Source organism: Eubalaena glacialis, chromosome 4, assembly GCF_028564815.1.
Source record: "Eubalaena glacialis isolate mEubGla1 chromosome 4, mEubGla1.1.hap2.+ XY, whole genome shotgun sequence".
In the NCBI taxonomy this organism is placed as follows: Eukaryota; Metazoa; Chordata; class Mammalia; order Artiodactyla; family Balaenidae; genus Eubalaena; species Eubalaena glacialis.
Genome location: NC_083719.1, coordinates 88807673 through 88834852, shown reverse-complemented (window position 1 = coordinate 88834852; position 27180 = coordinate 88807673). Strand labels below are relative to the sequence as shown.

The 27180-nt window shown below is 37.6% G+C and overlaps 1 protein-coding gene across 1 annotated transcript in view; it reads left to right on the top strand.

Moving 5' to 3' along the window:
• The first annotated feature begins 803 nt into the window (after positions 1-803).
• The window catches only part of FBXL17 (F-box and leucine rich repeat protein 17), a 476643-nt gene continuing 450266 nt past the window's right edge, over positions 804-27180 (top strand). Inside the window, 4 exon segments of the mRNA XM_061188041.1 lie at positions 804-1287; positions 1290-1891; positions 12896-13018; positions 16388-16645. Of these exon segments, the coding sequence (XP_061044024.1) occupies positions 894-1287; positions 1290-1891; positions 12896-13018; positions 16388-16645 (1377 nt within the window). The 5' untranslated portion in view covers positions 804-893.

Sequence of the window (27180 nt, the reverse complement as noted above, 5' to 3'; positions counted from 1 at the left end):
GTTAGTCCCTCACGTGAGAACTAGGGTCCGCACCAGCCCAGGGCCGCGCATCTGCCACTCCACCTGAGGGGCCGCCGGGGACCCAGGTCGGCCTTCAGGCGGAATCGGGTTTACCTATTCTTCGTGGCCCGGGTCTCCGAGTCGGGAGGTGGGGGTGAAAGAAAGAGCCGAGCGGCTCCCGGCCAATGGCAGTTCTTGACCTTATACCTAGAGACGTCAGCGCGGCAGTGCAAACGGATGCCACACAACTGGCTCGGAAGCGTCTCCTCCCGCCCCACAAAAGGGGCGTGGGCTACGCGAAACCTTGGGCGACGGGAGGGAGGGGCGCGCGCCGCTCCCCGTGAGCCCCGCACCCTCGCCGGCCCGCTTCCCAGCAGTCCCCGCCTAGCGGCCCGTCCCGGGTGAGCAGCCGGGCGCCCGCGCCACCCCCCGCCGAGCGCGCCGCTGCCGCGGCTCCGCCCCCTCCCCGAGCAGGCCGCGCGCTCCTGCGGCTCCGAGCTGTGTCGCGGGCGCGCGCCGCCAGCGGAGCCGCAGTTAAAATGGTCCGAGCCGGACCCCGCGTTCCCCCTGCCGCCGTACTGACTGACTGAGCCGGCAGGCTCGGTCCCTCCGTCGCGTCCCCAAAGCTCGCTCCCATCGTTCTCCCGGCTTCCCGGGGCAAAGCATGTAGCCCCCATCCGGCGCCGGGCCGGCCCGCAGCTGACGCCCACCCCCCCACCGTCGCGTTTGTGCCCGTGTGTGCGTGTGTGTGCGTGTGTGTGCGCAAGGCGGGCGACCCCGCCGCCCGCCGGGCCCGAGGCCCAACCAGAGAGGGGCCTGCCTCGCTGCCGGGAGCCCGGCTGTCCGGGCCTCCCTACTTCTCTGTCCCGGTCCCCCTCCTCGGGGCCTTCTATATGGGCCACCTTCTCTCGAAGGAGCCGCGTAACCGCCCAAGCCAGAAGAGGCCTCGCTGTTGCAGCTGGTGCCGCCGCCGCCGCCCTCTCCTCAGGCTGCCCCGCCGGACCCCGGCCAAGGCACCCCCCCAGCCGGCGGCGCCCCGGAGCCGGGACTGCTTCTTCCGCGGGCCCTGCATGCTCTGCTTCATCGTGCACAGCCCCGGCGCGCCCGCCCCCGCCGGCCCAGAGGAGGAGCCGCCGCTCTCGCCGCCGCCGCCGCGGGACGGGGCCTACGCCGCGGTCGCCTCCTCGCAGCACCTGGCGCGGCGCTACGCGGCCCTGGCCGCCGAGGACTGCGCCGCCGCCGCTCGCCGCTTCCTGCTATCCTCGGCCGCCGCCGCCGCCGCCGCCGCCGTTCGGCCTCGTCACCCGCCTCCTGCTGCAAAGAGCTGGGGCTGGCCGCGGCAGCCGCTTGGGAACAGCAGGGCCGGAGCCTCTTCTTGGCCAGCCTGGGGCCCGTGCGCTTCCTGGGGCCGCCCGCCGCCGTGCAGCTCTTCCGGGGGCCGCCGCCGCCGCCGCCGGCCGAGCCCCCCACGCCTCCCGAGATGGTGTGCAAGCGGAAGGGGGCCGGGGTCCCCGCCTGCACCCCCTGTAAGCAACCCCGCTGTGGCGGGGGGGCCTGCGGCGGCGGCGGTGGCAGCGGAGGAGGAGGAGGACCTGCGGGGGGAGGCGCCTCGCCGCCGCGGCCCCCCGACGCCGGCTGCTGCCAGGGCCCAGAGCAGCCACCGCAGCCTCTCTGTCCCCAGCGCTCCTCTCCCACTTCGGAAGGTGCCCCCACAGAGGCCGGTGGGGACGCCGTCCGAGCGGGGGGCACCGCCCCCTCGCCCGCCCAGCAGCAGCACGAATGCGGCGACGCGGACTGTCAGGAGACCCCCGAAAATCCGTGCGACTGTCATAGGGAGCCATCCCCCGAAACCCCAGACATCAATCAGCTGCCGCCATCCATCCTGCTCAAGGTGGGTCCGGGCGAGTGGCGCGGGAATGCGCGCTGTCCCCCAACCCCGGCCCCCGCCTCGGAGGTTTTCTCTCTCCTCCCTCTAAGCACGGAGGAGGGGGTTCCCTGACAGCCGGAGACGTCCGAAGGGGAGATTGGGAAGCCAATGGGGAGGATGCCTATGGCATATTATTGAAGTAGAAAAACTTGGAGTCTACTAAATGTCTTTTAATAGCTTTGGTCTGTTGTGCATAATTCAGGGTTCATCTATTATTAGATTCCCAGCCCAGTGGTTTAGAAACTATTCGTAAGTTTTGTGTGAAATATTGTTTTATCACTTGAGCAGTTTACACTGACTGGGTAAAGACTTTGTATATTAGTGTTTGAACGTCTTCAAACAGTATTTTCAGGTTTGATAGCTGCTAGTTGATGTCAAAAAGTTAATTTTATTGATCATTTACCATGATCAGGCACTGTGCCAGAGCTTTATATACGTAATATCTCATTTAATCCTTCAGTTAACGCTGTGAGAGAAATATTGTTAACATCCTTACTTTATACAAGGAGAAACTGATATTTCAGTGCCATTTGCCTACAGTAGTAAGTCAGGCAGAAGTGGTCTTTGCTCCTACGGAGCTTACAGTCTAGTGGGGCTTGAAGAGGTTGAATGACTTGCCCAAGGTCACACACAGACAGTAAGGGGCAGATCTGGGGAATTTAGGCCTCCCTGACTTGAAAACCCTTTTATTTATGCTATGTTGTATTACCTTTCTACATTTTAACCCTTACATAAAAGCATACAGATTACCAGAAGGTAAGGACAAATGTATTTTTTGTTGGGGGATAGATGAGTGGGGAAGAGGTAGGTGTCTTGCGGGAGCCTTGTCTCACAACTACTAAGTAAAATTTGCAATTTTGTCAATGTTAGTGCTAGTCACTTAGTTATGTGATAGTTTGTAGTAAGCTATTATTAAAAAGTTATTTTTTTCCCTCATTTTCTCTCTTCTCTCCCACCCCCACATCTGCAGCTTTCTGAAGCTTAATAAATATAAACCCGGTTACTCAGTGTGGATGATATTTAAGACTAGATAAAAAAACCTAGATAAGAATTTGGCTACTTTTATTGTTACTGAAGTAAGGGTCATCAATTATAATTGTTGACAGTATAATTATATACTGTCAGCAATATACTTTGATTAGACTTTTTGCATATTTGTAATCCTGTGTGTTTGGGTCTGTTTTATTGTGATATTAATATTTTTGTAAATAATATAGCAAAGGAGTGGGAAAGCTTACCTTTTCCTTGTGTCCAAAAGTAATTGTTTAATTTACAGAGGTGTATTTTTGGAGGAGTAATTGCCACCTCTGTATGTTCAGGGTGTGCATTTTAGGGCGGAGGAAACATTCTTGAACCTTTTAAATTAGTGGATGACATGGACAAATTAAATATCAACGAATACTTGGTATAGAGATTTGATTGCTGTCTTGTTGTTTGGTAAGTAAAACTGTTTAAAAACAAAACAAAAACCAGGTACTTCCCACTTTCTACCTAAACCATTATTATTTCATGAAATAGAGAATATTAATACAAAAACAAAAAAAAGAAAAAAAAGGTGGTAGGACATGATTTCATAATAAAGAGACTTCTTATAGAATAAGTTTATTTCATTTGCTACATTGTTCTTTTCCACATTTTTGCTAGGGACTGTTGAAAACCTGATCTAAGGGACATTTGGGGAAATTACTCATTGGACTTACCCTATTGTGTTGGAGTATTTAGACATGTTATATAGATTTCCATTACTTGTATTAGAAACTTGGATAAAGATACTCTGTGTGGTTTTCATGGTCCTGGTGGTATTCAGTACAGAGTGAGTGGGGCTGTCTGGAATGAATTGAAATCGAAGTTTTTTAGTGTTTACCAACCGAAGTAGAACTTTTGGGGATAAGGCTTTGGGGGGCAGAGGCTCTGGTGACATAGACAGTGTTCATTGCTCTATCTTCTCCCCTAAGTGCAGTGCCTGGCATTTAATAGCACTCAGTAAATATTGATGAACAAGTGAATGACCAGGTTTTTAGGAAGTCTGAGCTGAGACTCTGGGTGAATATGCCATGCCAATAAGAAGTGTTTTCTATCCTGAGTCGTTGTTTTTAGCCACAGTAGAGCCATTGGGTGATGAAGAGTTTCTGGCTCTGTTTAGGCTTGGAGAAGAGAAGACTTAGGGAGCTATGACAATTTTCTTTACAGTACCAGAGAGTTGTTGCACAGAGAGGCACAAATCCATTACCCCCATTAGAAAGTATGTCCTACTTCCCTGATAATGGGCCATAACTTCTATAATTGTATTGCTGCGGCCTTTGTACCAGAAGTTGCTACAGTTGTAGAAAAGGGGGATGTGGAGGGGAGAGAGTTTGGGAGAGAGATGTGAGGAAATGTGATTCAAAGATGTTTTTAGGGAAGTTGACTCAAACTACCATACTTGCTCAGTTTTTTCCAGGTATGGCAAAAGCAAAAGAAAACTAAATTCTTTCTACTGTGGTTCATAGGCAGATTTTTGGCTCAATATCAATAGGGCTTTTTCTTTTTCAATTTTACTTTTATGTAAGTAGTATTACTTGCCTTAAAATATTCAAATAACGCCCATAAAGCGAAAGTTGGCCTTGGTTCACTCCCTACTCTCCTATCTAGTTTTCTCTCCAGAAGTCACTAACCACTGTTACCAGTTTAGATTTTTCTTCTAGACTTGTACTGTGGAGTACAGTAGACGCTAGCCACATGTTGCTATTTAAATTTAAAGTAGTTAAAATGAAATAAAATTTAAAATTCAGTTTTCAGTCACAGTAGCTGCGTTTCAGGGATCAGTGGTCATGCGTCGCTGGCAGCTACGGTACTGGACTGTGCAGCTCCAGAATATTTTTTTCTTTGTAGAAAGCCCTGTGTAAAACTTCATAGCCTTTTTCATAAATGGCATCAAAATGTACATGTTCTGCAATTGTTTTCATTAACAGTATGATTTGGAGGTCTTTTTTTATTAGTGAGTATATGGTTTCCTTCATTCTTTTTAACTGTTGTATAGTATCCCATAGTATTATGCCATACTATATTTATTTCAGTATGGTATAATTGGATGTTTTCAATTTATTACTACTGTAAACAATGCTAGTAGATGTTTTCTATGCACATGTGGCCATTTTTCTAGGGTAGATTTCAAGAAGTGGAATTTCAGGGTTGAAGAATGTGATTCTCTGAAAATTTAGAAAGTCCTTTCTAACTATAGGAGCTCTGTAAAGATGAAATGAATTCTTTCTTAAAATGGAAATTCTTTCCTTCATTGGAAATCATAATTATGTAACTTCAGGAAGAGACCTTTGAGGTCATCTTGTCACTCCCTACTTCTTATGCATGAAGAAACAGGCCTGGAGAAGTGAAATGGCTTACCGCAAGACATTTCAGATAGTGAATGGCAGACCCTGGGCTAGAACCCAGCTCAGTGTTTCCAGGTTTAGAGATCTTTTCAACATATGGTGTAAAAGGGCTTAAATAGTCTTCTCTCAGAATTTTATGAAAGAGATTCCTGAATTAGGGGGTGGGGAGAAGCTTACACCAGCCAACATCTAACCATTATGAGTCAGAGGCTAATTTTATAATTGGGTCTGTAGGGTTGAATTGTGTCTTTAAATATTAGAAATTTGAGAAGCAGGGAATGGCTCTTCAAAGGTCAACTGTGGGAATAGCATTTTCTAAAGTACTTAAGCCTGTTACATATGATCTTGGACTGGTAAATGGATTGTTTTGGATCAAATAAGCTAGCTTCAGTCTTTGCTACCTGTTGCCTTTATTACTTTAAGCAACCTTACCTACTGATATCACAATTAGATTTTTATATAGTGGATCCACTATGACAGTTTTACCAAATTATAGCAATGGAATATTTTTCTTTAAGTAGTAGCTTATTTGAGTAACTGGGTATTTTGAATCTATATTTAAATTTTAGAGGCTTTGTATGCTATATATTTAGATATCTTGCTCTCTGTCAGCAGACTCTTTCTTTCCAAAGGAAACCAGGTGAGAGACCCAAAAATCTATCACCACCGTTAGAAAACCACTTCACCATGAATGCATCTCTGATAATGTATCATTAGTTATTAAATCTGTATTTTTATAGCTTTATTACGAACAGGTTGCTTTAGTGATCAAGGAAGAGTTTTATAAGAGAAATGTGCTTTGGAGGAAAGCTTATGTATCTGATCTATTTTTTTCAGATATGAAAATAAGGATAAAAGCAATGAAAATGGGAGTTGAAGAAAAAAAGTAATGCGACTTTTTAAAGCTTTGAATGTAGATTACTAGTGGGTAAGAGGAGCTAAGTTACATGTAGCTTTTCATGAGTGCTTTGACTTAAGGCTCCAGTACCAGATAAATTCTAGAAGGTATGTCTCTGGAGTTCTAGGGATGGTTTAGCCAGTGCTAAAATGGAGTGTCCTTAGGAAGTCAGGTTCAAGATTGTTCTTTGCTGGAGAATGCCTAGTAATCTTCGATAATTTAATCAAATCAGGCTACCAAAAGGTGAGATTTTTTTTCTTCTCATTTTGAGAAGTGTGTACATTTTGGTGCCTTGTAATGAGTAGCTGTCAAGGGGGGTAACCTTAAGCTGTTCTTTACCAACTTAAGATACCAGGTTGTATAAATGATAGGGAATGTAAGGGAAGATATGTGAAGGCAAATATGGAAGCATTTAATATTAAAATAATAGTTTCTTAAAAAGTTACTTACCTTTGGTTAAATATCCTGTTTTATGCTTATCAAGAATCTTGAAGCAACAAACATATATTGTCCAGCACTGGGAAATATAGCCATTATTTTGTAATGACTTTAAATGGCGTATAACTGTAAAAATATTGAATCACTATGTTGTACACCTGAAACTAATATAATATTGTGAATCAACTATACTTCAATTAAAAATAAAGAATCTTGCCCAAGTCGTGGCCAATTTGGTGTTCAGGTGATGTGGTAAGGGCATCCATGTGGTGGAAGAAGCTAGCAACGGTGATGGGAGATTGGTTACATACATACATACATGCATGCATTCCCTCGCTCTGCCCTCTGAGAGCGTCTTTGAGCAGCAATACCCAAGACAGTGAGTACACTTAGTGTCCAGATCTTAGCTTCTAAATATCATTCTCTGCTAAAAGGAATCAGTGTTCCTTGGAGAAATGACTGATTCCAGGGCTGGGACAAGTAAAGCACAAGATGAGCTTGGAATATTTTGAGCCAGAATGCAAGGAAGTGCTCAGAGAATAATGGAGATATGTCAAAAGAACACATTATTTCATAGTGTCTCCTCCCAAAATACTTAAAAAAAAAAGTCTTGTTTTATTGAATTCTGTGACTGGCTTTCGAATAAAACTTATTCTTGTGTAAATACCTGACTTTGCTATAGACTAACACTCTATGTAGTAACAGTTGGGGGTTTTATTAGTTTGCTGTGCTTTAAATTTTAATGATTAAATTGTGAGAAATTATTTTACAGATTAGGAAATAGTTTTAGAATCTGTGACTTCCCTATGGCTGTACGGTTAGAAAAATACCAGAAAGGGAATTCCCTGGAGGTCCAGTGGTTAGGACTCACCGCTTTCACTGCCGGGGCCCAGGTTCAATCCCGGGTCGGAGGACTAAGATCCCCGCAAGCCCCGTGTGGCCAAAAAAAAAAAAAAAAAAAAAAGTACCAGAAATATGTTTTGTGTCTCTGTTTTTCTAAATGGTGCTTTATTCAACAGACTGTTTAGTAAATTTTACTTTCAAGCTTTTGGCAAGCAATATAAGTAGAATATTTAAGAAAGAGGCAAGATATGATGTACGTAGGAAAAAAATTGAAAAGGCCAAAAAAGTTAAACTGACACAGAGAAGATAGTCAATATAAAATAGCTACACAGATTTACTTCTTATATTTCTATAACTTGCATACAGTCTGCCTGCTCATAAGCCTTAACTCCTTTTTGTAGTGATATCTGATAGCAGATAAGATCTCTTCATCAAGAAATGAAATGGCCAAATGTAGGTGTTGGCATGGTTGATTTTTAAGTACTATAAAGGTCTGTGGGATATGTATGACCAAATGTTAAGCAATGATACGTTCTCTGGAAGTTTTTTTAGTCTGAAGTATCTTCTGATACCTTATATCAATGCCTCAGTCAAAAATAGAATCTTCAAGTTTTAGAAATATTTGGATATTGGCCTGGTAGTGATTAGTTCAGATTATATCAGTAATATGGCCTGTACATTTTCTGGTAATTAATAGCTTAGTTGCATTGTCCAGATCTGCCAGTAAAGATCAAGAATATTAAGCAGGTTTTCAACCCAGGTCCTGACTAGAAGTCATTGTTGTTTCCCAATATCCATTCCCCTTCTATTCTTTTTAGTGACAGTACCCATCGTGTTCTAGTTAGGCACATGATCACCTAACTAGAGACTTTCTTAGCCTCTCATATAGGGGTGGCTATGTGACTAAATATTGGATAATAGGATGTGAGTGGAAGCAATGTATATGACTTCCAGATCACACTATAAAAGGCAGCTGCTTGTCCTTTGCTTCCTCTTCCCTTTTCCAGGGCTAGACCACCTGGATTAAAAGAGTAACCCATTTTCAACCCTATAAATTAGGGCAGTGATGAAAGAGCAACAAGATATAAGATGATAGATCCCTCGATCTAATACAGCCTTAGAGTACCTACTTGGCTTGGACTTCTGTCACGCTCAAGACATTGCTAACAGGCCTGTGTTAAAGTAAGCAATTTCCTGGCTTGATGCAAGTGCCATTTCAGTTTTCTCATTGTCATTTTTTCCTCTTTCTTATTTAGCAAAAATGTTCCAGGCCAGTCCTTTACAAACCTATGTTCTCTTTCTTCAAAGCAACCTTTGAAATGTTCTTTCTCTTGAATCTCAGATGATCCAAAGATAATTCAGAAATGCCTTTGACCATATAATCTTGAAACCATTGAATAAATCTCATGTCTTACTGTCTTCCACAGAAGCCTAAGTACATGTGCACAGATGTTTGTTAAATGAGTTAAGAAAATAGCATGGTGCATAGTAGTTATTTTCTGAGGAGTTAAGATAGGGGCGAGATAGCATTTTAATGACAGAAAGAAAAGCGGGAATATTTAAACACGTGTTAGTTAATTATTTCTGTTTAACAAATTATGCAGTTTAAAACCACAAACATTTATTATCTCATAATTTCTGTGGGTTAGAATCCCTTTGTGGCTTAGCTGGGTCCTTCTGATCCAAGGTCTCTTATGAGGTTATATTCAAGGTGTTTGTTGGGGCTACTCGACTGGGACTTGAGAATTTTCACCCAAGCTTACTCGCATGGTTTTTGGCAGGCCTCAGGTCCTTACTGGCTGTTGGCCAGATGCTTAAGTTCCTTGCCATGCCATTTGGGCTTCTCCATAGGGCTAATCACGTAGAGCAACAGAGTCAAGAACACTCAAAATGGAAGCCACAGTTTTCTTAGTCTAATCTCTTCTGCCATACTCTCTTCATTAGAAGTGAGTCAGTAAATCCAGCTTACCCTCAAGAGGAGAGAATTACACAGGTGTAAATACCAGCAGGTGGGGTCATTGAGGGCCATTTTGTAGGTTGCCTACCACAAACCATATGCAAAGATCTATTAAATATGCATTGGTATTTTAGCTGAGTATTTTGCTTTTTTACTTTTATCCATCTTTGCTGGTACTGGTTTTATCTTCACTCACTTATTAATTTCCTTTCACCTGAATAAATAAGACCCATCTAGATCTATCTAGATTAGTCAATTTTCTGTTAATGATAACAATCATCTCACTTTTACAAAGGAGAAAACTAAGGTTCAAAGAAGGTACTATCGAAAGTCAGACATATTTTAAACAAGGTGTTTCTTGGTTCCAGTGACTATGTTCCACGAATCTTCTATTTAAGGGACAAATTAGCCCTTTAAAACCATGTAGTCCTTTAACCTTAAACAAGTGATCCAGTCTCTCTAAATCTCTCTAAATTTTCTCATCTATAAAATGAGGGGAACAAGCATTAAAAATATCCACCAGAGAGGGACTTCCAGCTTTGGCTGCATGAAGAGTTTGGTGAATCCTCTCCACAAACACAAAATAAATATATATAAATTTTATATAAATTTTATATATATTTTATTTATTATATATATATATAATAAATAACTGGGAAAAATTGCCCAAAACTATTTGGGCTTTGGAAATCGACCAAAAGCACACAACAAAATGAGACGCATTTATTCCTAGGAAAACTACTAGAGCTTCAGGTAAGAATAGTGGAGGTCTACACCACTCTTGAATGAGGCCCCTACTGTACCCTCGTACCCCAGTACCTTTGGCAAGAATCAGGAGTTTGGAAAACCAGCAGCTTAGGTGTCTTAAGAGGGTAACTTAGTTTGGGGCAATAAGTAACCTGTATTTGTCAACTAAAAGTGATGAACTTGTTAGGAAAAAAATGGTGAAAACCCACATATTTGCAAGTCTCATGTTGTGGTGCCAGTTGGGATGAGTGGGGGACGAGCTAGGAATTTAACAGGCAGACCTTGGAAATGAGAGAACCATAAAGGGATAATAAGCTCTTCACATATCCTTGGCTTACTCTGAAACTATGCATATGTGCAGGGGAGACTTGAGAGTATCTAGCAGAAAGCAAGGGCTAAAGCAGACTTGGGTATAAGTCTTGAATATGCTTTTCCCATCCCACGCACAGATTGGAGAGCAGACTTGAGATGTTTGAGCATATCTTTGCCCAAATAACTAGCTGGAAACTAAGCAATTTAGACACAGGTTGACCTCCCTAGGAAGCCAGGCTAAAAAAAATATGAATAAGAATTAAAACTTGAGGAGAGACATTCAAACTTCAGGGGACTCATATCCTACCATTTAAGGTCAGGGAGATTAAAGTTGAAAAAAAATTCTGAAAAGTAAATCAAATTCCAGAGTTGCTACAATATGTTATCTAAAATGTCTGGTTTTGAATGAAAAATTGAGACATGTAAAGAGACAGAAAAAAATGGAACCTATACTGAGAGAAAAGAAAGCAATTAATAGAAACTGAGTAGGCACAGATATTAGACTTAGTAGATAAAAACTTTAAACTGCTATTATAAACATGTTAAAAGAATGGAAGGAAATGATTTAAATTATAGAAGAATATGATAACATTGACCCAACAAATGGGAAATCTCAGTATGAAGAAGTGGAAAGTATAAAAAAGTATTGTTTGATGCTGTTGCAAATAGAAGTGCTTTCTTATTTCACTTCTGAATTGTTCATTGCTAGTATACGGAAATATTTGCTTATTAGCTCTAAATTTTTGTGTGTATTTTTTTTTTCTGTATATAAGATCATGATATCTGTGACTATAGAACATTTTAATTCTTCCTTTCTAACCTGGATGCCTTTTACTTCTTTTCCTTACATAATTGCCCAGGCCAGAATCTCCAATACGATGTTGCATAGAAGTGGAGATGGTAGAAATCTTTTTCTTGTTCCTCATCTCAGGGGAAAACATTCAGTCTTTCACTATTAGGTATAATGATAATTGTGGAACTTTTATACATGCCATCTATCACGTTAAGGAAGTTTCCTTTTATTCCTAGTTTTCTGAGTATTTTTTGTCAAGAAAGGGTATTGGAGTTTGTCAGATGCTTTTTCTGCATTAATTGAGATGGTTGGGTTTTTTAAACCTTCATTTTATTAATATGGTTAAATGGATTAATATGTTAAATGGATTTATTTTTGCATGTTGAACCATCTTTGCATTCCTGGGATAGATCCCACTTGGCCATGGTGTATGATCCTTTTAATATGCTGCTGGATTCAGTTTGCTAATACAGTTGACCCTTGAACAACATGGATTTGAACTGTGCAGGTTTTCTTACGTGCAGATTTCTTTTCAAGAGTAAATACTGTAGTACTACATACTTGGTTGGTTGAATCCATGGGTGAGGAACCGCATATAGGGAGGGCCAACTATAAATGATACTTGGGTTTTTGACTGCATTGAGGGTCAGCACCCCAAATCTCTGCGTTGTTCAAGGGTCAAATGTATTTTGTTAGGATTGTTTGCATTTAAATTCATAAGGGACGTTGGTCTATAGTTTTCTTGTGATGCCGGTCTATAGTTTTCTTGTGATGTCGGTCTATAGTTTTCTTGTGATGTCTTTGGCTTTGGTATGAGGGTAATGCTAACCTCATAGAATGAATTAGCAAGGGTTCCCTCATGCTCCAATTTTGGGAAGAATTTAAGACGAATTTGTATTTGTTCTTCTTTAAATATATCACTATTGAGGCCATCTGGTCCTTGGTCTTTCTTTGTTAGAAGTTTTTAGATTACTGATTTAATATTTCTACTTGTTATAGGTCTATTCAAATTTTCTATTTCTTCTGAGTCAGTTTTTTGTAGTTTGTATGTTTCTAGAAGTTTGTCTATTTCGTTTAGGTTATCTAATTTGTTGGCATACAATTGTTCATAATACTCTCTTATAATTCTATTTTTGTAAGGTTGGTAATAATGTCTCTATTTATTCATGATTTTAGTAATTTGAGTGTTTGCTTTTTTTTCCTCTCTTGGTTGTGTTCTTAGCTTCTCCCATATCATACTTCCTCTTTAGGACAGTCCATAACAATGACTCTTAATAATGGCCACTTGTACTTAAGATGGTTTTCTGTTTTTAAAGTTGATTTTTCACGGCTGGAAAGGCGGCCACCCCCTTGCCTGTTGTGCCCGCTCGCCCTTCACACAACACACTTTCACAGGGAACCTGGTGCTAAACCATTCGTAGATGACCTGCTTCTGGGTCAGGGTGTCTTACGTAGCAGAGCAGCTCCCTCACTGCGATCTATTTAAAGTCAGCCCTCGACAGAAAGGATAAATTAAAAAAAAAAAAAGGGTAATTTTTTCTAACTGATAAAGACCTTTTCATTGCCTTTAAAATTTTTAGCACATATTATGTGGTTCCTTTTTTATTCACAGATATTTTCCAATTTATCCCTGGATGAGCGTTGCCTTTCTGCATCATTGGTTTGCAAGTACTGGCGTGACCTTTGTTTAGATTTCCAGTTTTGGAAGCAGCTGGATCTTAGTAGTCGTCAGCAGGTATGGATTCTAATTCTAAAGAAACACTCAGGTTGACCTATTCAAAAAATATCTTTTTCCTCCTCAGAAATCACTTCTTTCACGCTGTAGTTTTTCAAGATAGCTCAAATGACTGTAATCTATAATTCTGTGCTTTAGTAATTTTTTTTCAAATTCAAGTTGAAGCTAGGTTCCTATGATGAAGAATACATTTTTTAGTTTGGATTGGTAATTTTGGGTTGGTTCTTAATCCTCTTTGTCTTAGTCCTCTTCATCCCCCCCGGTTTTTACTACCTTTAAAAAGAGTTATTAAACTTTTCATTTTTTGGAGGGGTCATTTTATGAATATTAGTTTAATAGTAGGAAATAAGGCAAACATTTATATAGTACTGCTGACGTGCCATGTACATACTGTTCAGTGAGCTTTATATGTATTCATTTGATCAACAATCTTATGAGTTGATACTATCATTATCCCTATTAATTTATTATTATTATTATACTTTTCATAACAGTATACTTATAATGTTATTTTGTGTGAAGAAATGGAAGCAAAATGGAATAAGATAACTTATTTTATTTTAATTTTCATTTTGATGAATTTTCTAATCCTCCCCATTGCCCCGACTGCCAATATGTTTATATGGTGGCATAAATTAGGAAAGAAGATAGTTAATAGTGCTTATTACAAACAATTTGTTGGACTTGTTAAATTCTTCCCTTAAACTTGGTTTTCAGTGCTTGGCATTGGAAACATAAAAAAGATATCCAATAAGAATAGGATTTTATTAGACTACTAAACCTGCTCTAAATCCTTCCATGATATTGTTAGTGATGTGCTGGTAAATGTTTAACAGCTGGCTTTCAAAAACAAATGAGCAAAGAAAAAGCCCTGATTTGTTATATTTTCCAGTTTTTGTTGTACAAATACTTGCACCATGACCAGTTTCAAGCTACCAATGTGATGTCACTGAATGTAGTGATATGACTGACTTCGAAAGTGGTATATACTATAGACTTTTGTGATTTGGTACAAGCCAACTCCAACACACCACTGGTAGCACTTGTGTGTGTTTATAAACACATGTACTTTAAACAAAATAAGCAAGTTCCTGAGCATTTGTGGATGAGTTTCCTTTTTGTTTTTCTGCCTCATTGGTAAGAGGTTAAGACAGTTATAGAATTAGTCATTTACCTGTCCAGGTTCATGAAATTTGTGTCCAGGGGGAATGGTAAATACTTAGTTAGTTGTGGCTGGTACAGTGGAGAGAGGTAATGTGAAGTAATCCATTGGCTCTTTACTTCATTAGTCTTGGTTGTCTGAGCTATTTGTTACAAACTCAGACTAAGAAGAGCTTTTCCCCTCTCCTGGTAGTTAGGTCTGGAGGTGAAAAAAGAAAAAAGAAAAAAAAAAAAAAAAGAGAGGTATGTTGTTTCCAACAAGCATAAACAAAGGTATTTTCAACCTTGGCTCTTACTCCCTGTATCCCTCAACACTCCAGTTCTTTCCTTTTTTTTTTTTTTTAATAAATTTATTTATTTTATTTATTTATTTTTGGCTGCATTGGGTCTTCATTGCTGTGTGCGGGCTTTCTCTAGTTGTGGTGGCCGGTGGCTACTCTTCATTGCGGTGCGTGGGCTTCTCGTTGCGGTGGCTTCTCTTGTTGCGGAGCACGGGCTCTAGGCGCGCGGGCTTCAGTAGTGGCGTGCAGGCTCAGTAGTTGTGGCTCGTGGGCTCTAGAGTGCAGGCTCAGTAGTTGTGGTGCACGGGCTTAGTTGCTCCGTGGCATGTGGGATCTTCCCGGACCAGGGCTCAAACCTGTGTCCCCTGCATTGACGGGCGGATTCTTAACCACTGCGCCACCAGGGAAGCCCTTCTTTTTCCTTTCTAAATTTCATCATGTGCCTTTTCTCTCATCATTATTTTTACGCAGAAGACTTGAATAATGTTAACTCTGTTTTCTTTTTTTGGAAATATGATTGGGCAGGGAATATGTAGAGGTTGGTTTTTAAAATTTGTTTAAAGAATTGAGATGGCCATATGAATTTTTCAGCAGATGAATTTTAAGGTTACTTATATGTAGCTTTGAGTCTTCCGAGAAAAACTTTTTTAAATGGACTTTTCTATGAAATCTTCAGTGTGCTGAAACCCAAAATGATATATTGTTTAAGCTATGGATTTAGTTATATGTAATGTATTCTGATAGAAGTAGTAAAACAATTGAAATTTATATACTTTGGTAGGTATCATCTCATAATAAGTGTGAAAAGTCAAGAGTCATACATTATGATGGCTGATATATACTATTTGTTGGGTTAAAAACAGAACCAACTCCAAATCTCAATACAGTTTTGTTTGTGGGGAGTTTTTGGTGAGTTTGAAAGTTTAATTAAAGTATGTTTTCCTAATAAGGATAGATTTTTAGGCGTTTAATGAAAACTAACACATACATTATCACTTGGTGTTTTCTGACACCAAATATGTGTTTTTTTCCATTCTGACAACAAATTCTCTGACACCAAATGCGTGTCCAACAATTCAGTTCAATTATGACACTAACTCCTGGAGTTAGTGCAGACCTCACAGGTTAAGGGCTCAGTCCCATAAGACTGTCTCCACTTCACATGCCAGTCACAAGTCCTAGGAGCCACCTATACTTTTGACTGACCAGCTGTAAATTTGGAAGTTCCCCCAACCCCCTCCTTAGGTGTGATAATTTGCTAGAATGATCAGAACTCAGGAAAATACTATGTTTACTGATTTATTATAGAGAATGTAAACCAGGACCAGCCAAATGGAAAATATGCATAGGGCAAGGTACGGGGGGAGAGAGTTTGGACTTCTATATTGTTTACATCCACATCGACCTCCCAGCACTTTGATGTATTCACCAACCCAGAAGCCCTTCAAATCTCAGTGTTCAAGAGTTTTTATAATCCAGTCTCCAGCTTCCCTTCCCTCCCAGGAAGTCGGAGGATGGGGCTGAAAGTTTCTACCCTCTAATCACATGGTGTTTGGTCTTTCTGGTGACCAGCCCCCATCCTGAAGCTATCTAGGGGCCCCAACTTAAGTCATTTCATTAGTATAAACTCAGGCATGGTAAAAGGGGCTTGTTAAAAATAACAAAAGACATTCCTATCACTCAGGAAATTCCTAGAACTTTAGGAGCTCTGTTCCAGGAACTGGAGACAAAGACCAAATATATTTTTTTATTATACCACAGTTCTTATTATGCTTTAATATTAAGTAAGAAGGTTTTCTTTTGATTGTGGTTTTCATGCTATAATCTAATTATTATTTATTGGGGAGAATTTAATAAAAGAATAGAATGTAAGTTTCTACTTTTAGCAGATTTTTAAATTTATTGCTTTTCTTCTCTCCTCTCATAGGTCACGGATGAATTATTGGAAAAAATTGCATCAAGAAGTCAAAATATAATTGAAATCAACATTTCTGATTGTCGCAGTATGTCTGATACTGGCGTGTGTGTTCTAGCATTTAAATGTCCTGGACTTCTTAGGTATACAGCCTACAGGTGTAAACAGCTTTCTGACACCTCTATTATTGCGGTTGCCTCTCACTGTCCTTTACTTCAGAAAGTTCATGTAGGCAACCAGGACAAACTTACTGATGAAGGACTCAAACAGGTAAATTTTAGCATCTATAAAATGGTTTTACTTGTATTAACTCAACATGTTTTCTTGCAGCAACACTTTGAAAGATTGCTATGTTGTAGCAACATACATAGCAACATACATATTGTTATGTTCAGAGACTAAAATAAGTCATCCTTTTTATGTATCTATGAATATTTGGGTTAGTGAACTAGAGTGCCATGGCTGTAATTGATAAATTAACTTTTTTGTGTTTTTTAATAAGTGCCTGAACTTCTTTGACCAGCCATTTTATTAATTTATTCTTTTGTTACTTAAATTTTATACGAAATTTTGCTTTAGGTAACACAGTATGCAGTTTGGGTCAGCATGAGGTTTTAAAAATTAACTTTTAATTCCTCTTTTATGTTACCAGATGACATGCTTGCATGTTTTAAAATATCTTTTAAATGGAAGTCCAAGTTAAGGAGTATAAAATGAGAAAAAGATGGTAATTACCTATATTAGGCACAATAATTGGATTAAATGTAGTATCATGTGTATTTTCTGGTTGATTCACTTTCTTTGGAAATGGTATTTAAGGTCTCTTGTCTCAGAGTGGATATTGAATGGATTCTGTGTGCCTGTCCCTGAATTTGTGAATATTTTGAATATTTAGTAATGTTCCCTCTATTGTACTAGGCACTTTTTGTATTTTTTATTTAACCTTTGAAATAACTTTGTGGAAATAGTTGATATTAAACTCATTTTGTAAAGGAAGAGATTAAGGCTTAGAGAGATTAAGAAACTTGCCTAATGTGTAGTAGAGAGTGGACCTGGGATTTGAAGCTTGGATTCTCCAAAGCCCTACTGCCCTACAGTCTTTCCAGTTTTCCATGCCAATAGACTGTACTCTTCTAGACCTCCAATAAAGGAGCCTGTTCCATGAGGGCAGAGGCTATGCACATTTACCACTCTACCCACAGTGCCCTTGGCAAACATTTGTTGAAAGAAAGAATTAATAATTCCACTCAACAACTTTGTCAGAACTATTTTTTAAGTTCAGAATTGAGATGTAGTCCTAATAGTTCCCAGGAAAAGCAGAATATCAGTAAAGTCCTAGACTTAAGTCTGATCTGAGATGAAGTCAGAAATAATATGAAGATCCCTAAATTTATTTATTTAAATACTTATTTATTTATTTGGCTGTGCCAGGTCTTAATTGCAGCACGTGGGATCTTCATTGCCACATGTGAGATCTTTGTTGCGGCATGCAGGATCTTTTTAGTTGCAGCATGCAGGATCTTTTTAGTTGCAGCATGTGGGATCTTTTTGTTGTGGCATGCAGGCTCTTAGTTGCGGCATGTGGGATCTAGTTCCCTGACCAGGGATCGAACCCAGGCCCCCTGCTTTGGGAGTGCAGAGCCTTAACCACTGGACCACGAGGGAAGTCTCTGAAGATCCCTAAATTTAAACACTGCATATGAATTAACTGAAAGCTCAGTATTAGAAGAAATTTGGAAAGACTATCCTAAATAGTACTAGGTGTGTCAATCCAATTTATGTGTTAAGAATCCTGCAATTTATAAGGGAGCCTATTTTGTCTGCACAGGCTAATTGTGCAACAGCAGTCTTACCTGTTGTAATATTTGTCCTGATCTATTTCTGCTATGTACAGGATTATTCACTAGCAAAGCATTTTATGAAGTTCTTAAGTCTGTTAAAACAAATTAATCTTTGAGGTAAATTATAAATTTTATAGACATGGTGTGATTTTTTTGTGATAGAAATTTCCCAGCAAGTTATACTTCACAATGAAACATTTAAAAAAGTCTATGTATTTATTAAGAAATGGATTAAATTTGCTATATATTTAAATCTGATATAACACAAATAGGTACTGGTTGACCAGAGTGCCAAGGGTGTTCCTTGTAAAAATAAGGTCATATTTATGGTTGAAATAGAGGGAAACTAAAAAGTTCTTTAAGGAACAAGACTTAATATGCCAGTTAAGTATTATGAATTTATCTAATATTTACAGCTTTGAGACTAATTATGTAACTCTTCCCTAGAATGCGAGGTATTTTGGAACCCATTAATTTATGATAGATTAGATGTTTGCTTCAGATTTTTATGGTTTCTGAATTATGAATTAGTTATATATGAAGTAATAATCTGATAAAAGTAGTAAAATAAATCTTTTTCATTCTGAGTAATTTTTAAAAGTAATTGCATATGAACCTCATTGCAGTACAATGAGTAATCCTTTCCTATGCTTAAGACGGTGCTGTGGTAGGGTGTGTCCTCTTTTAGCCTCTTTCTTCTGTTGGGATAGTGTTAACGGTATAGTAGAAAGAGAATGGCTTTCATATATACACAAAATAGAAGTAAAAGTTTTATGAAGTAATATATAACCTTATGAACAGTGCAATTGATATTTTCTATTCTATACTATTATGTTAAATAAATGTTGATCTTGATCCACTCAGTAAATTAATTTCATGACCCAGTGATATTTGATAAGCTCTGATGGGGACTACATTACACTTTTAGTGAATTAACAACTTAAAAATGTATAATGAAGTTTCAAAAGGCCTAATATGGAGCTTTCATAATTGATGAATTTTCCTGGTATTTTTTTCTTGTTTACTCTTAAACATAGCAATTGATTGAATTGTTGATTCTGTAGATCAAGTTGAAAGGTTTGGAAAGCATGGACAGAGAACTAAAGGAATTCAAGAAAATGATGCATGAACAAAATGAGAATAGCAATAAAGAGCTAGAAAGTATAAAAAGGAATGAAATAGGAATTTTGGTGCTGAAAAGTATAATTACTGATATAAAAAATTTAGTAGAAGGATTTAGCATCAAATGTGAGCAGGCAGAAGAAAGACTCAGTGAACCTGAATAGGACAAATGAAATGATCATGTCTGAGGAGCAGAAAGAAGAAAGAATGAAGGAAAGTGAACAGAGTCTAAGGGACCTGTGGGATACCATAAAGTGAAGGGAGAGTGAAAGAGGCAGAAAGAGTATTTTAAGAAATGATATGGCCCAAACTTCTCAAATTTGGTGAAAGACATGAATCTATACATCCAAGAAACTCAGTGAACTCCAAGCAGGATGATTTCAAAGGGGCCTACATTAAAACACATAATAGTCTAATTTTCAAAAGCTAGAGCCAAAGAGAATCTTGAAAGCAACAGAGAAGTGACTCATAGCATACAAGGGATCCTCAATAGGATTAACAACTGATTTCTCATCAGAAACCATGGTAGCCAGAAAGCAGTTGGCTAACATATTTAAAGTGTTGAAGAAACAATGTCAACCAAGAACTCTGTATCTGGCAAAACTGTTCTCCAAGAATAAAGGTGACATTAAGATATTCCCAGGTAAACAAAAACTGAGGAAGTTCATTCGTAGACTTGCCTTACAAGAAGTGGTAAAGAGAGTTCTTCAGGCTGAAATAAAAAGACACTAGATAGTAACTGAAAGCCATATGAAGAAAAAAAGAATGCGAGTATAAGTAACTACATAGGTAAATGTAAAAGATAGCTTTATTGTATTTTTGGTTTTTAACTATTTTTTTCTATATGATTTAAAAGGCACATGTATAGAACAGTATTTATAAATCTTTGTTAATGGGCACATAATGTATCATCTGTGGTAATAACCATATAAAGTAGGAGGGATAGAGATGTACAGGAATAGGGTGTATACTATTGAAACCAAGATGGTAATATTCAAATAAGGTTATTATAAGTTTCAGATGTTAATTGTAATCGCCATGATAACCATTAAGAAAATAACTAAAATATACACATGAAAGTAATAAGAAGAGAATCAAATGGTACACTGCATAAAATCTACCAAATACAAAAAGTGCAGTAATGGAGGAGCTGAGGAACAACAATAAAAAAAGTATGAAACATATAGTAAATGAATAGCTAAACAGTGGAAATAAATCCTTCCTTATCAGTACTTTAAATATAAATAGATTAAATTCCCTAAAAAGCAAAGATTGGCAGAATAAAAAAAAATAATCAATCATGCATATAAAGTCTAAAAGAGACTCATTTCAGATACAGACACAATGAGGTTGAAAGTAAAAGAATGGGAAAAGATATTCCACTCAAATACTAATAACCAAACAGAGCTAGAGTGGCTATACAGATGGTCTCCAGCTTATGATGGTTCAACTTAAAATTTTTCGACTTTATGATGGTGTGAAAGCCATATGCATTCAGTAGAAACTGTACTTCAGATTTTAAATTTTCATCTTTTCCCAGGCTAGCAATATGTGGTGTGACACTCTCTCATGATGCTGGACAGTAGCAGTGAGCTGCAGCTCCCAGTCAGCCACACAATCATGAGGGTAAACAACTGATACACTTATAACCATTCTGTACCCATACAACTGTTCTCTTTTTCAATTTCAGTGAAATTACATAAGATACTCAACACTTTATTATAAAACAGGCTTCATGTTAGATGGTTTTGCCCAACTATAGGCTAATATAAGTGTTCTGAGCCTGTTTAAGGTATGCTAGGCTCAGCTATGATGTTCAGTGGATTAAGCGTATTAATGCATTTTTGACTTACGATATTTTCAATTTACGATGGGTTTATCAGGATGTAAGCCCATTGTAAATTGAGGAAGATTTGTATTATCATCAGAAAAAAAATCAATTTTAAGTGAAAAAAGGTTTCAGGAAACAATGAAGGTCATTATGTATTGATAAAAGTTTCAATTCATCAGGAAGATATAACAATTATAAACATATATGAATCAAACAACACAGCCCCTAAATATATGAAGCAAAAATGGAAAGACTTGAAGGGAGGAAAAGACAGTTTTACATTAATAGTTGGAGACTTTAATAATCTATCAGTAATGGAGAGAACAACCAGAAAAAGATCAACAAGAAACTAGAGGACTTGAACAATGCTGTATGCCAGTTATACCTAAGAGGCATATACAATAGGCTACACTCAACAACAGAAGAGTACACATGGAATATTCTTAAGATTAGATGATATTTTGGACTACAAAACAACTCTTAATAAATTTGGGAAGATTGAAACCATGCAAGTATCTTTTTTGACCATAATGACGTGAATCTAAGAATCAGTAACACAAAGAAAACTGGGAAATACACAAATATGTGGAAGTTAAACAGCATACTCTTGCACAACCAATCGAACATTGAAGATATCGCAAGGGAAATTAGAAAATATCTTGAATGAAAATGAAGACACAGTATAGCAAAAATTATGGCAACAAAAATAATGTTTAGAGAGAAATTTATAGCTGTAAAAGTTTATGTTTACAAAGGAAGAAAAATCTGAAATTAGTAACTTAATTGTACTCCTGGAGGCACTTGAAAAAGAAGAGCAAACTAAACCCAAAGCTAACAGAAGGAAATAATGATCAGAGCAGAGATAAATGAACTAGAAAACAGAAAAATTATAGATAAAATCAATGAAACCAAAACTGGTTTCTTTGAAAATACCAACAAAAATGACAAACCTTTAACTATATTGACCAAGAAAAATAGAAGATTCAACTTACTAAATCAGAAATTTAAGAGTAGATATTACCACTAACTTTATAGAAATAAAAAGGATTATACAAGAAAATTATGAACCACTATGTATACCACAAACTGGATCGCCTAGATGGAATGGGTAAATTCCTAGAAATGTAAAAACTACAAAAACTGACTCAGGGATAAGTAGAAAATCTGAACAGATTTGTAACAAGTAAGGAGATGGAATCAGTAATAAAAATCCTCCCAACAAAGCAAAGTCAGGAATCAGATGGCTTCCCTGGTGAATTTGGTTTAACAGATAAAGAAGAATTAATACCAATCCTTCTCAGACTCTTTCAAAATACTTAAAAGAAGGCAACACTTGCTAATTCCTACGAGGCCAGCATTACCCTGATTCTGAAGCCAGACAAAGACACTACAAGAGAAGACAACTACAGACCAACATCCTTAATGACTATAGATGCAAAAATCCTCAAAAAAACATAGCAAACAGAAGTCAACAACATATTAAAAGGGTTATATACAATGACCAAGTACGATTTGTCCCATGAATGCAAGGGTGACTCAACGTACAAAAATCAGTCAATGTAATACACCACATTACCAGAATGAAGGAAAAAAACCCACATAATCATCTTAATTAGCTCAGAAAATGCATTTGGTGAAATCCAACACCTTTTCATGATAAAAAACACACAATAAACTAGGAATAGAAGGGTCTTTCTCAACATAATAAAGGTCAGATGTGACTAAGCTACAGCTAATATCATACTCAGTGGTGAATAGCTGAAAACGTTTCCCCTAAGTTCAGGAACAAAACAAGGATGCCCAACTTTTGCCACTTCAGTTCAAAATTGTAGTGGAAGTTCTAGCCAGAGCAATTAGGAAAGACAAAGAAATAAAAAGCTTCCTAATTGGAAAGGAAGACAAAAAACTATCTCTATTTGCAGATAATGTTGTTTTTTATATGGTAAACCCTAAAGAATCCACAAAAAAACTGTTTGGCCTAATAAATGAATAATTCCATTTATAATGGCATCCATAATAATAAAATATTTAGGAGTAAATTTAGTCAAGCAAATGCAAGACTTATACACTGAAAATGACAAAACATTTTTGAAAGAAAGAGGACCTAAATAAATGTAAAGTCATCCTGAGCTTGTGAATTGGAAGACTTAATATGGTTAAGATAATACTACCCAAAGTGGGCTACAGATTTGATGCAATTCCTATTAATATTCCAATGGTGGTTTTTGCAGAAATGGAAAAATCCATCCTAAAATTCATAAGGAATTTTAAGGGACGTAGAAGAGCCACAGCAATCTTGAATCCAAAGAACAAAGTTGGAGGATTCATACTTCTTTATTTTAAAACTTACTACAAAGGTACAGTAAATAAAACCATGTGATATTAGCATAAGGATTGACATATAGACCAATGGAGTAGAATGGGGAGTCCAGAAGTAAACCCTCACATCTGTGGTCAGTTGATTTTTTTTACCACAGTGGCAAGAACATTCACTGGGGGAAGGAACACTCTTCAAGAAATGGTGCTGGGAAAAGTAGATGTCCACATGCAAAAGAGTGAAACTGGACCCTTATACCATCTACAAAAATTAATTCTTAATGGGTCAAAGAACTAAATTTAAGAGCTAAAACTATAAAACTCTATGAAGAATGTATAGGTACAAATCTTCATGACCTTGGATTTAGTAATGGTTTCTTAAATATGACACCAAAAGAATAGGCAAGAAAAGTATAAAACAGATAAGGTGGACTTGATTAAAATTAAAAACTTTTTTTTTTCAAATGACATTCTCAAGAGAGTGAACAGACAACCCATAAAATGAGAGAAAATGTATAGAAATCATACATTTGATAAGGGTTAAATATTCAGAATATATAAAGAACTCTTACCATCCAACAGTAACCCCCCCCGAACTCAATTGAAAAATTGGCAAAATACTTGAATAGATATTTATCCAAAGGAAAAATACAAATGGCCTTCAAGCACATGAGAAGATGCTAATCATCATTAGTCATTAGAGAATTGCAAATCAAAATCATGAGACATCACTTCACACCTACTCCAATGGATATTAATAAAAAAAAAAAAAAAGAAAAAAAAAGCAAAAACCAGAAAATAAGAAAGTGCTTTTCCGGATGTGGAGAAATTGGAATCTTCATACATCGCTAGTGGGAATATAAATGGTGCACATACTGTGGAAAACAGTTTGGTGGTTCCTCAAAAGATTAAACATAGAACTATCATTTGACCCAGCAATTCCACCTAGATGTTTACCCCAAATAATTGAAAACAGTGACTCAAATAGATACTTTTTAACTTATTTTCATTGTATCATTATTCACAATAGCCAAGGGGTAGAAACAACCCAACTGTCCATTAAGAGATGAATGAATGAATGAAATGTATGTCATGCAATGAAATATTATTCAGCCTTATAATGGAGTGAAATGCTATACATGTTACCACATGAATGAACTTTGAAAACATATGCAGTTAAATAGGCCAGACACAAAGAACAAATATTATAAGATTCTACTTATATAAATTACCTAGTATAGGCAAATTCACAGAAACAGAATGTAGGTAGAGGGCTTCAGGGGCTAGGGGAAGTAGGAAATGGGTACTTGTTGCTTAATGGGTAGGGAGTTTCTACCTGGGGTGATGAAAAAGTTTTGGAAAGAGTGGTGTTGGTTGCGCAACACTGTGAATGTAATGTCACTGAATTATATACCTAAATATGGTTAAATAGCAATTTTCATGTTAAATATATTTTACCACAATAAAGGAAAAAAGAAACATTACTTGTTTTTAGATCGTGAATTTCTGTGAGATAAAGGAAAATGTCAGTCTCATCTAATCTATCTTTACATGTTCTAGTGATATTCAGTCAACTAAGTAAAGAGCAAGTATGTAACGTTTATGAGTATCTACCATGGGTAGGGCACTGTTCATATATTCTAACTATATGTTCATACATTTAATTTCTCTTTTGATTCACAGCCACTCTGTGAGATAGGTGTTATTTCATTTTTATAGATGAGGAAGCAGTTACAGAGAGACCATAAGTAATTTACCTGAGATAAAGTAATAAGTGATAGGGCTGGTATTCTTATCCAGGGATGTCTTGAGTTCATACTAAATCCACTTAGCTCATTTCCTCCCCTTTTCAGATTACATGACACTCATTTTATCCCTATAATGATAATTGATATTTATAATGAGACTGAGAAACTAGAGATCTTGAAAAGCCTCCTTTATCAAAATGTGTTACATTTAGGTAGTTTAAGAATGTTATAAGTATTCTGTTTCTAAATTAGCATCACAATTTGCAAAGGGAAGTAAATATATTTTGGGTGCTTTCTATATGACAGGCATTGTATTTCGTGCTTTCATATTTTGTTGTCCAATTTAATCTTCACAGCAGCGCTGAGGTATTTCAGGATGAAAAGTTGAATATTTTGGAAGTTAAGTAACTTGTCCAAGTTCACATAGTTGGGAAGGTACGGAGCCAATATTCTCTTTCAATTTTGCTTGATCTCTGAATCATGTCATGTGGAATCATATCTAGGATTTTAAGCTGGAATTTTCAGTTCAATGACTAGAGAGAAAATTTTCCATCTGTTACTGGGAGTATTGAGCCTTCATGTAATTCAAGAAGGCTTCTTTCTGGAAATTTATCTTTATAGTATTGAATACTTCTAAAAAGTTCCCTTCACATGAATCCTAATAAATAGTGTTCTAATAGCTTCCTTCTTTACCCATTAATAATAATAGAGATATAAAACATTTATTTAGTACTTTTATATGCTTTGCAGTGTGCCTTAATAAGCATTTCCATTTGTGTTATTTTTTTTTAAATCTTCTCCACAACCCAGTGAGGTATAGGTAGGCATTGTTATAATTCAGCATAAGCCTTCTGGGCCTGAGAATGGAAGTTGGTCAGTTAACTGAAAATCAGTTAAATGATAGAATCACAAAAATCAATATGTACTATAAACATTTAATTAAAAAATACCATATAACTGTAGATTCATTAGTGAGTCTTTTGATATAGGGTCAGGGCCTTTTTCTTGAGTTAGAGATAGCTAGTTAGAGTTTGACTTTATTTTACTTAAACTATAACAATGATGTGGCACCCATGATTTTCAGTTGTTTTTTTTTTTTTAATTGAAGTGGGACAGGCGGTCGCTACTTATGAAGGAATATGGGTGCAGCTTGTTTTAGAATATGATTTTCCCAATATTTTATAACTTTATAGTTGTCACTGAAAACTAATTCATCAGCACTTTTTTATGTCTTGCTTTCATTGAACATAAAACATTCAACCTACTTTTTTTAGCAAGAGCTTTCTTTTTCCTTCTCATTTGTCGGTTTATTTAATATATAATGTAATTATGTTATAATAATTATAATTAGAAAAAACGGGTTGGGGAAGAAATATCACTTTCTCTTGACTGTTTTTTTCATCTCAGGTTTTATTGACATTTGCTGTTTCACTGTGTTGATTTTTTTTACTGTGGCAAAATCTGCATAATATTTACCATTTTAACAGCTTTTGAGTGTGTGATTCCAGTGACTTTAGGTATGTTCACAATGTTGTGTAACCATCGTAGGCTCTATTCTAATTTCTAATTAGCATACTTTCTGGGCCTATCTAGCTACCTCCTGTAAGTAGAATCATACAATATTAACTCTTGTGTCTGGCTTATTTCACTTGCATAATGTTTTCAGTGTTTATCTATGTTGTAGCATATATCAGTTTCATTCCATTTTATGGCTGAATAATATTCTAGTGTATGTATAAACCATATTTTTTTCTACTCATCTGTTGATGGACATTTGATGGCTTCCCATGTTTTTAAAGTTAAGCTGCAAAAGTTTTAATCACAGTATTTTAAAATTTGAAACATTAATAATAAGTAACAAATGTTTCTATGTACTGGTGCTAAAATAGCATTTTTGCTGGTTTTCTAAAAAATAAAAAATCTTTTTTAGTGTGTAACAAATTAATC